This window comes from Asterias rubens, chromosome 21 (assembly GCF_902459465.1).
Source record: "Asterias rubens chromosome 21, eAstRub1.3, whole genome shotgun sequence".
Taxonomy (NCBI): Eukaryota; Metazoa; Echinodermata; class Asteroidea; order Forcipulatida; family Asteriidae; genus Asterias; species Asterias rubens.
This window is the reverse complement of record NC_047082.1, coordinates 9479670-9491446: the sequence shown is the minus strand read 5'-3', so window position 1 is coordinate 9491446 and position 11777 is coordinate 9479670. Positions and strand designations below refer to the sequence as shown.

Genomic DNA, 11777 nt, shown 5'->3' with positions numbered 1-11777 from the left:
ATGGTTCACCGATGTCACACATTCTTTACTGGTTTATTTATTACTTTGATGTGAGAAAATGTCGCAGAACATGACCGTGTATAAATGATTATAATATTACATTATTGCGTTCTTTCATCTTATTTTCGTGTTTAGGAACATTATCCACTTAATTAACATTACTTTAGTATTCATAAGTGAAAATATTCATTACCAATCTGCTTGAAAACAGGCCTACTTGGGGGATGGAGTAATTTCTTTGGCCCCAAATAATTTCTAATTTTGACTTCAAAGTTAAATCATGAAGCATTTTTAGTGTTTAGTTTATATATTGAAAAACGTTTTAATAATTTAGAAAGAATTACTTAAATAATACTTTTAACTTAATTGAAATTGGAAACTAAGTGTTTGGACGAAAGAAAACTGAAAAATACTAATCTTTCCTAAGATAGAATTTCAATGAATTGTGAATATTTACAGTAATTACATTTTGTAAATACAAATTTTACCTATTTTATATGTTTACTTTTAACGCTGCACGTAATATAAATATGCCTATGATTTGTAAATGCAAAATATAACATAATATTGTTTTCATAGAATCGTGAATGCATTTTTGTTTCGTTTCCATGCTGTCTCCTTGCTCAAAATGATCTTTTATTCAAATGATCCTCATAAATGTTTATCTGACAATAAATATTATGGAGTCGTGTTTATATGCGTCTCTCTAAGGGAAACACATTGCATGCTGATTTACACGCGAAATACCTACCTGCAATTATGCGAACTAGGATTACGGAGGCTCACTAATGCAAAAAAAAAAAAGGGAAAACACCCAGACGTATCATTGTAACAGAGCCGCCATCAGTCTCACCGGTAACCATACTAGTCATCAAAAATGAAAACAACGACTGGGTATTTATACGGTCTTCAATTTGAGATGCAGCATTTTAAGAACGCTAACGGCTCGTCTGCATGCTGCAAAGACTTCTCTTTCATTTCCTCAACAAGCGCATAGCAGTTAATTACATACAACGCAGGCAGCGCACGTGACGTGACTCCATACCGACTGCTCTGCGATTTGCTCGGGGTCACTGCAGACAAAAACACGGCAAGAGCCACGCGACCACGCGGAGGGTTCTCTGTAAGTCAATGCAATGGCGGATGGACATTCAAATTGCATTTGGACGCTGCTGGTCAGTGTGGTGCTAGTAAATTTTCAAGCATTCCCCGTCATTTCGCAAGGTAGGTACATAACATTTTTCTTTAAACCATCATAAGGTCGTGGGTACATTTTGTATTGTTATCATTGGTGTATATATTTACATGTGCTCTGTATTCACAAAACCTCCATTATGTTAATGTGTGTCTCGTCCCTTTGTCTGCATGCATTACAATGCTTCTGCGGTTTGGCGTTTTGACTAAATTGTTTGTAAATTGTATTTTGAATTCTCAAGTGCTATCTTTATCATTCTTTCCAATGATATTCGAAATAACCACTATTTACAAAATGTTTCACAAAATTTAGATTCATAACAACCAACAACAAGTATTATGTTATGTTTTAAACCCTGTTGCTACCTAGTAACAACTGGGCTATTTTTTGTTCATGTGTAATTCTGTCCGCATTCCGAACTTGCCTTGCAAGGTTTATCAGTGAGGTCAGGGGTCGATTTCACTTGAAGAGCTCACGCTTCGCTTATCAGTTAAAAGTGATTCACTGTTAAGATCAATCTGAACTCGATCTTTTTTAAATCGAGCCCAAGTCTTGAAAAAATAAAAAAGTTAACAATTGGGAAATTGCATATAGGTTTCAATCTTAGAATTCACATCAACAATTCCTCCCAGTGTCGATCATCCGAAGAACTAATCTCCGTCTGAAGTTGTGTTATGTGCATAAGCCTACTGCCATCCACGGATAGACAAATCTCTCTTATCGTATACGTATTGTACACGATAAGTTATTGTGTACATACATGATATGAAAATGTATCTTGTACGTACACAATAAGTTATCGGTACGTACATGATACGTGTACGTACATGGTACATATGTACATGATACGTGTACGCACATAATGCGTGTATGTACACGGTGAGTTTGAATTTATCATGTATGTACATGTACACGATAGCGTATAGTGTACATGCACGATATCCCCTAAACTTACCATGTACGTACACGATAAGTTTGGATTTATCGTGTACGTACACGATAACTTATCACAATACGTGTACATGTATACATCTTAAGTCTAGACGATGTTTTTTGGAAGACCACCGGATTGCTTGTGTGATAAAGCTTTGGCTTCGTGACCTATACTTTTGTGTACTATTTATAATTTTTTATATAGCCGCTGGCTGATGAATGCATCCATCTCTCATCAACAATACTACAGGTCTCAAAGCTTTTTACAGTGGAAGGGGGAATTGTTATTATTCATTGCCTCTAAAACTTTGATCCTCTGCTGAAGTTGACAATCAATAACTTTACGTTGCTGCAACTGGTGCCCACTCATTTGATTTGTTGGCTAAGCAAATATATTACCTAAGCAGTACTTTCTGGAAATTGAGCCATGGTTATTATGTTGTGCTGAGATGGAAATACCTCCATAGTTATTATGTAAAACCAGTATTAAAGGCAGTGGACACTATTGGTAATTGCCAAAGACTAGCCTTCACAGTTGGTGTATCTCAACAAATGCACAAAATAACCAACCTGTGAAAATTTGAGCTAAATCGGTCATCGAAGTTGTGAGATAATAATGAAAGAAAAATAACCCTTCTCACACGGTTGATTTCGAGACCTCAAGTTCTAAACTTGAGGTCTCGAAATCAAATTCGTGGAAAATTACATCTTTCTCGAAAACTATGTCACTTCAGAGGGAGCCGTTTCTCACAATGTTTTATACTATCAACCTCTCCCCATTACTTGTAACCAAGAAAGGTTAATGCAGTGCGCCGTCCGCTCGGCGTTGTACGTCCTTCGGGTGTTCCACGATTCGACCGGCGTCCAACCCCCGTTGCTAATAATCGAGATTTTGTACTCGTCTACATATACCCATTTTGTGTTGAAATAAAACACTCAGTTGAAATAAAACACTAAGTTATGACGACAAGTATTCCGGCAAAACCGTCCTTAACACTTATCTAGAGTGCAACTGATTGAATTAGGCCCAATACAAACGTGTGCAAAATCACCGACTAGCGGATTCTCGTTGAAGTTCACTGTATTTAACGAAAAAAAAAAAAAGAAAAAGTATTTGCTCTATGTCTAAAAGGTCCAAACATTACCCATTTCCTGGATTTGTCAATATTCAATTGTTACACCTGTGAAATAAAAATAGGTAAATAATAGTTAGCAAATTTAATCCGAACACAATTTTTTGCACAGAATGAGCGATATATCGGAATCACACTCGATTACGAAAAATACCATCTAGGGGATCACATCTACTTTTTGTGCTAAATTTACGTTCACACGAGGGCGTAGATCCCTGGGGTCGGGATATCGGGATTAATTATTATTTATTATTATTATATCTACCCACAGGAGCAACAATAATAGTTATTTGGACAAAAAACTTATTCATTGCCTTAGTCTTTCTATATAAACATCCCAAATCATGTGTAAATGCATCTTTTTGTCGTCTTCAATACAATTGAAACACGAGTGCATAAACCAACTTCTGAAGGTGTTCAAATAAACAACCGAATATTGATGTAACTATAACTATAACTATAACTATAACTATAACTATAACTATAACTATAACTATAACTATAACTATAACTATAACTATAACTATAACTATAACTATTTGCAAAACTTGAACACAAATATGATCGGACTTAAGTTGCAAGTTTGGGAACCAAAAGGGACCGATGGACACATTTGGTAACAATCAAAAACCAGTATTCTCACTATGTGTATCCCAAAATATGCATAAAATAACAAAGAGCTGTGAAAATGTTGATTCAATTTGTCATCAAAGCTGCAAGAGAATAATGAAAGAAAAACAAACATCGTTGCACAAATTTTGTGTGCTTTCAGATGGCTAAAAAAATATTAAAAGACTTCAGGCCTGAAGCGTTGTAACATTTGAGTAAGAAAAAGACCTCTTTCTGAAAAACTACGTTACTTCAGAGGGAACCGTTTCACACAATGATTTATACTACCAACAGCTCCTCGTTACCAAGCAAGGTTTTATGCTAATAATTATTTCAATACTTTATAAAAAAAAATAAAAAAAATGCATAAAATGCTATACATTTCACTTTAAATGACAACTCGCCTAACCTGTTGCTATTTATATTTCAAATAATAAAAATAGTATACACTTTGTATTTTAATGAATAAAATTACAATCAGTTGACACCCACATACTCTTTTTCCCATGGGACAATCTTCCCCAACAGCAAAAAACATGCTGAAAACTTCTTCCCGGATCGGATATTATGTTGTTTTTCTAAAGAAGATAACAAAAAGTCAGATTATATATATAGTCTATAATGATTCAAATAAATCTAAATATTGCATGCATTCAGCAGGACACCACTCCCCAATGCTCACGACACAGCGTTTTTACAGCTAACCGAATTTTAATAATACAGAATTTGAAGGACAAATAGATGGTGTTTTCCCCCTCTTCTTTCCGGAGTCCCCGGTAGATTTTATTGCAAAGCTGAAGTCCTTGACAGTATGGTTTATCTAACAACACTAGGGTCCAGGAAGAAGCAGAACGTATTACTATTATTATTATTAGTCGAGTCGGTCCCGAAGGACGAACGGGGGACGGTGGGCATAAACGTCCCGACGATTGCAGATACCGACAATGAATCTTTAATTAAAACTCGAGATTTCTCTTGTTTTATTTAATACATCGAGTGACTTCAGTGTCATCTAAAATGACTTTATTTTCCTCATGTTATATTATTTTGGATGTAGGTATACTGCACTGAGACATCCCTGTATTTTTCTCACCTTTGGTACAAGCTGTTTTGTTTTATCCTACGGAGCTTCATAAGTGCCATCCAGCTGTATCTCGTTTATAAAATTTTAAAGGCCCCTGACACCTTTCGTAATTAAGTTGGACACACATGGGTCGATTTCTCAAGTTTTTTTATAGCTTAGGCACAGCTCAATAGGAATTATTAAAAACTTAAGGCTAGCCCCAATGGGAGACTTTTGGGACGCTTGGTGGCAGCAGACTTACCAGGTAAAATCTATTGTTCTTGGTATGTGCGCATGCTCAGAACTACGTAGACAATGGAAATTTACCTGGTACGTCTGCTGCCACCTAGCATTCCAAAGTCCCCCATTAAGACGAGATAAGACTAGTCTTATTCTCTTTGTGGAGTCCACTCGGGACCTAGGTTTAAAAGGTCTATGTACTTTTTCCTAACAAAAAACACAATGTCCACAGATTTACATTAAACTTACACAGTTTGAAGATTATGATAGTAGAAAGCTTCCCTTGAAATGTTACTTACTGAGGTGCTGTAGTTTTTGAGAAATGAGTAAAAGTAATAATTTTCGTCTCAGTTAAAGTATGTAAAAACGTATTAACCAGTTATGCTATGGTTTTGGTATATTATCATAACTGGTTAAGGGGATTTTACATGCTAAAATAGTTTTGGTCTCATGAGACCAAAATGATTTTGTGACTTGTTTTACTAATTTCTCAAAAACTACACGACCTTAGTAATATTCGAAGGGAAGCTTTCCATCTGTCATTATCTTCAAACCCTGTAAGTTTAACCCTTTAGTCCCTGCACCGCCCGAGTTTGCTGAAATCCAATTTCTCAAGATTCTTGCAGTAAATTACTGGAATCGTAGTTCAAATTTTAAAAGATAGTCATGGCTTAATGTGTATGCACAATTTTGTGCTTAACCAGCTCGATTAGGAACTTTACCCCGAACTCATTATGCGGCCAGTGTTTGTTGAGATAACAAGTTTGACGGGGATTCCATTTCATTGGTGTGTTATTTCACAACCAACTATATGCACCGTATATCATGTGAAACACCGCTGGGAGCGTAACATGAGAGGGCAATTTAATACTTTCCTTAACCTTTATTTTGCGACGGATATGGGCGTTGGTTTAATACTTGCCCCCCCCCCCCAACAGGATTATTAATGTTTTGTTATTGACTATAATAAATGTTTAAGTATTATACTATAAACAAGAAAAACAAATAATATTTTCGCCGTAAAGAACCTGTTAAAAAAATATCAAAATTTAATCATAATGCGCAGCTGTTTAACGATGGCTATTGTGCGAGGAGACGTTGTTCATGCAAAACATGACCCTGTAGTCAAAGGAAACAAACCGGTGATAACAAATTGGCACAGTCGTCATTTATGTTACTTACATATCCGTGGTATTTGGTTCGAATCCAGAATCAGTACGCAATCTCTCATGTTTTGATATGACTATCCTCTGATGGATAGTTACTATCCTAATGTTTCACGTTTCCCCCATGTTGGGCCCCTTCCACTTTTTGTATACTAATCACCATTCTGCACATACGAGCTTGGACCTGTTTGATAATGGTTATAATCTTATGTTAAATTGCCGTAAACTAAAATACACATATTTTATATGTATTTTGTATTTTTAATTTGACAGACCCTACAACATCTGGAGTAACTGACACGCCAACAAATTCAGTCACAGTCGAAACGACAAATGCAGTGACACAGCAAGCAGCTACAAATGCAGTGACAAATGAAGTCACAATCGCAACGACAGATGCAGTGACACAAGCAGCTACAAATGCAGTGACAAATGCAGGCACAATCACATTGACAAACCCAGTTAATGAACTGACGAATCCAGTGACAGAGGTAGTGACAAATGCGGCCACTGGTGCAGTGACGAATGCAGTAACAGGTGCAATGACAGAAGCAGTGACAGATAATGTCACAGACGCAGGGACAAATCCAGTGGCAGATGCTGTCACAGATGCAGGTACAAATCCAGTGACAGGTGCTGTCACAGATACAGTGACAAATCCAGTGACAGATGCTGTCACAGATTCAGTGACAAATCAAGTGACAGATGCTGTCACAGATTCAGTGACAAATCAAGTTACAGATGCACCAATAACAACGAGTGTTACGGGTAAGCTGATAGTAATCAGTTGGATGAAAAAGGTCTCATTTTTATCGACAATTATTTAAGTTACTTATACTTGTTCTGACCTCGTGATTTTAAAGGGATATTAACTATTGTAATTCGACGGATTAAACCCTGGAATTATTCAATACAGGCTTACCCAAGTAACTAATTCCAATGTTTTATTTAAAATATTTTTTTACAATCAACAAATTGAGCAAGGAGTATAATTTATTGGTTTCAATGTACTTGGAGTTAAAGGCAGTGGACACTATTGGTAATTACTCAAAATAATTATTAGCATAAACCTTACTTGGTAATTAATTTTATAAAACATTGTGAGAAACGGCTCCCTCTGAAGTGGAGTAGTTTTCGAGAAAGAAGTAATTTTCCACGAATTTGATTTCGAGACCTCAGATTTAGAACTTGAGGTCTCGAAATCAAGCATCTGAAAGAACACAAATCCGTGTGACAAGGGTGTTTTTTCTTTCATATATTATCTCGCAACTTCGACGACCAATTGAGCTCAAATTTTCACAGGTTTGATATTTTATGCATAATGGTGAGAAGACTGGTCTTTGACAATCTAAAAGTGTCCAGTGTCTTTAAGTTGTATTTCGTTCATGATGAAAATTTCTTATTTTCAATGGGAAGTTTTACCTTTGGTTTTGAAACCCTTTGGTTGTTTTAATCGTACAGATGTAGGCGTATAACTTAAAACTGACATGTGAACATTTTAATTCAAAAAGTGATCGCATTTTCGAGTAACGGCCGAAAAATCCAGAGCAGATGTCCCCGCATGAATAATAGGTCTACTCCCAATAATAGGAACAAACAATCTGAGAAGCGTTACGCGGTGACACTTCTCTGATTCAAATTCAGAGGCATAACAACTTTTTATCGTTTTACATTTTCGCAATACGTCGGAGTGATTCTGTTCTCAAAAAGCTTTATCCAACGTTTTGTATTGCCATTATTTCATTCGATAGACGCTGCTACAGATCTCAGGACGGCGTTGGTGAACGTGACGTCATTCACAGGTAAATCCCCAAGTTTTTCCGAGGCTCATATGGAGGAAGGGGTGTAAAGAGGTTCAAACCAGGGCAAGTCGAGTTGTCCCATGTGTCAAAATTTCAAAGTGCGGCTCAACGGCTGATTTGAAAAAGAGATTTTATTTTGGCTGATTAGATCCGGTGTTCGAAACCCAACGTTTCGATCAGTAAGCTCTGATACACAAATATTATATAAAGGCCCTATAATAATAGAAAAAAAACCCACTTTGTTCTCTCCCTTTGTTTGTTTTACAGATGTTTTTATTACTAGCAATATTACTGAGGTGGACCACTTTAACACGAGCAGCACATTATCACCCAACGTCACTGATCCTGAACAAATTATATACAGACTGGATCAAACCCGCACAGGTAACATATTTGAGAGTTTTTAAATTTCAGCCACTTTAAAGAGTAATGAAATAAGATTCTTAACTTCTGTTGCCAATCTTAAGCTATAGCCTTTGGTCAGGAGAGTGTCTCGTTCAGTTTGTTTAGAAAACGTCACTAGTTTTTTACACGTTGTCTTTAATTTGTGACTCATGTATGCATTTCCCTTCTCATTTCCCCTTTTCTTCATGCACATGTGACTTTTTTCAAAGTTCTCCCCCAAAAAGTACTAGTGTAGGGCCTACCAGCCGTATATACACGAATACATGAATGGCGCCCGCTGTTGGTGAGTTGACTCACAGCTGGTCGGCACGCGTGCCATACACGGAAACAATGAGTGACGTCTCACTTAGACTGGTCCCCTAACACCGGTATTGGTTAATTACCGAACCGGTGATTTCAATAGATACAATGACTTCATTGGATAAATATTGTGCAGTGACGTAAGCTCTCCAAATCTGTGTTTTAATTGGTCTGAGTGTTTTTTGGTAGCTGTACTTTCGGTCGTCTGCATTCATCAGCTTGCATTTGTTATACACATTGTATACATGTGCGTAGGTATTGACTGCGAATCTCCGTGTGAAATTAATGCGGGCAGATCTCTAACGTAGTTCGAACTTCGAATTGTGACGTCAGATGTTCAGTTCAGGCAACGTGTCACTTAGAAATGTGTTCGTCCGATTAGTGGCTTGGCATGGCTATTTTTGTTAACTATGGCTTTGGCTGTAGGCTTGAAAGACAACGTTGATGATTATGACTTTTCAATTACGGCCGTGATTACTGAATAAAACAAATGTAAACAAATACTAAAATTATTGTGTTTTTTCTGCTTCTCTTGTTATCAGTTATCATTCCGATCGTCATCTTCACTTTACTGTTATTCCTTCTCGTTATCATGATATTCATCGCTACATATACGCGAATAAGGTAAGGCAAATAAATAAATAAATAAATATCAAAGAAGGGAAAAGGGCAACACTATGTCGCCCTCTATCGACCGGCCGCATTGGCTGCCCATCTATGAATATTCGGTTATTATTTTTGTATTTTTGGCTGGGACTAGACTGGTCCCCAGTCTGTCTTTATCCGCATACCAGCATACCTTTGGTTTTTTATTATGGTAGGATTTGACTGTGAATCTCCCCGTGAAATGAATTCGAGATCAAAGGACGCTTGTTTACATTTACCATTTACTGCAGTCACCAGGAACGGAATTCCCGTGTCTGAAACGGCGACTTCGGCTACAGATAGCTACGGCTAAATCTCGCACGTCTGCCTTTTCTTCAACACTGACAGACGCACTGATCTAGCCGCAGCTGTAGCCGAAGGCGCCGTTTCGGACACTGCCTTTGCCTTTTCTGCCCCCTGGCAGTCCTCATCTGGAACAAAAACACGAATCACTTACTAATCCTTTCTCGTGATTCTTTCCTCAATCAGGCTGAAGAAAAGTGTCTCCACATATAGACTAACACCATCCGTTAAGAACAGCAGCACACACGTCGGGTATCAGAACACCGCGTACGAACACGGGGACATAGCCGACGATACGGACATTGAGTGTAGTATGAGAGATTTACGACTGGATGTAACGTCTACGAATGGTAGAGACACGATGAATATTAACCCGGAGGGTCTTAAAAATCCAGAGGGCCTGGAGGAAGAACTCACGCCTCTCTGAAGACTACTAACTACAACAAATTAATGCTTAGCAGAATAAGGTTACCAGCCAAATTTCCATGACCTTTGTACAATATTTGTGACTGGTATCCCGCTAACTTCTGCTAAGCAGCTCTTCAATTGTTTGACTGGTATCCTGCTCGTTTCTGCTTAAGCAGAAAGCTGAAGCAGCTCTACATTTTTTTTGCTGGTCTCCTATCCTGCTCGTTTCTGCTAAGCAGATATCTTGAGCAGCTCTTTGAACTGTGCCAATATTATAAGGCTTTATTTCAGAAGAAACAAGCAAAAATGACATATATATCCATAACTTTGGCTGGTAACCTGTTTTAGCTAAGCATACTTGTGATTACCATACAAAATAATTTCTAGATATATATCCAAATTCAAAAAAATAAACATGTGTTTAAAGGAGAGGCTGCATGGTGCACACTTTTTGTTCAAATTTTCGCACAAAATAATGATGTCAAAGCAATATATTTATACGCTATTCAAATGTGTTTATATCCGCAAAGACAAAAAAGCTGAAATAAAAAATATCTGAACTCTATCTAAGTAGAGGGCGCTTTTCTAACTGACTACAACGACTGAGCCCCTAGAAAACGAATTTAGCTTTTTCATTCTTGGGTGATTTTTGTAAAGTGTAGTTTTTTGTTTTCTTTTTTCTTACATTTCTCGCTTCTTGCATGACTCAATAAATATGTTTGTCAGAACAATCAGTTTCTGTTTGAAAAAAGAAAGACAGAAACGGCAAACATGTGTGTCAGATTCGGTGTTAGAACGAACTTGATGTGTAATGACCTAAAACCAAGAGCCCTCATTCATTGAACTGCTTAAGCAGATAATCATCCCACATGAGTGATGTGTATTTTGTTCAAGAAACCCAGGAAAACACTGAATAGTACAGTGCCGAACACATTCAAGTATGGGTAAACAATTATAACGTCCACTATCCCCGATGCAAACCTAACAGTTTTCTGCGAAGCAAAACAAAGCAGATCCGAATACTTCATGAGCTGTTAAGTTCAGCAGAAAAGCAATTTTAATTTTCGCTGGCAAACTATTCTTGGTAAGCAAGAGATTTCTGTACTTGGCAAACTTTTGTGCTTACACGCTTTTAGGGATGTAATCTTGTGCTATCATGTTTTTGCCTTTGCAGCTCCATCGTTGTCCAAGATTGTTAACGAATGCTGAAATTTCGTAACAAATTAAACCGATTCCACTACTGTTTAGCTGTTTATAGAGTCCTCTATGCCTACATAAGTTTGACCTCTAAGGTCACCGAATTCGGAGCATTCGCGTTGGCGCCCCCTTTGTTTAGATCTTTTGATCGATGTTACTGTAACCTTGATCTAGTTTGACACGAATAACAAAAAGGGAACTATTTGTTTAAGTTGATGTCTGTGCATCGGCTGGAATTTGTTCCCAGTTAAGAAATTCCAATCTTGTGTGTAACAACTGTATCGGTGCAACATAGTCTTCGTTTCATTGTAGTCTATTCGCCAATGGGCGAAGCGAGAATTTTGTTATAATTTTGTAAGATATTGAAATAAAAAAAAA

The 11777-nt window shown here is 37.2% G+C and overlaps 1 protein-coding gene across 1 annotated transcript; it reads left to right on the top strand.

Annotated features, from left to right (window-relative positions):
• The first annotated feature begins 948 nt into the window (after positions 1-948).
• Positions 949-10309, top strand: LOC117304880 (Y' element ATP-dependent helicase YJL225C-like). Its single transcript, XM_033789519.1, has 6 exons — positions 949-1224; positions 6613-7107; positions 8091-8141; positions 8409-8525; positions 9389-9470; positions 9981-10309. The coding sequence occupies exons 1-6, from the start codon at positions 1137-1139 to the stop codon at positions 10219-10221; spliced, it is 1074 nt and encodes a 357-aa protein (XP_033645410.1). The 5' UTR covers positions 949-1136; the 3' UTR covers positions 10222-10309.
• Positions 10310-11777: the final 1468 nt, after the last annotated feature.

Coding starts and splice junctions, on each gene's coding strand:
- LOC117304880 (XM_033789519.1), top strand. CDS start 1,137: ATGGCGGATGGACATTCAAATTGCATTTGGACGCTGCTGGTCAGTGTG. Junction 7,108..8,090: donor AATAACAACGAGTGTTACGG/GTAAGCTGATAG, acceptor TTCATTCGATAG/ACGCTGCTACAGATCTCAGG. Junction 8,142..8,408: donor GAACGTGACGTCATTCACAG/GTAAATCCCCAA, acceptor TTTGTTTTACAG/ATGTTTTTATTACTAGCAAT.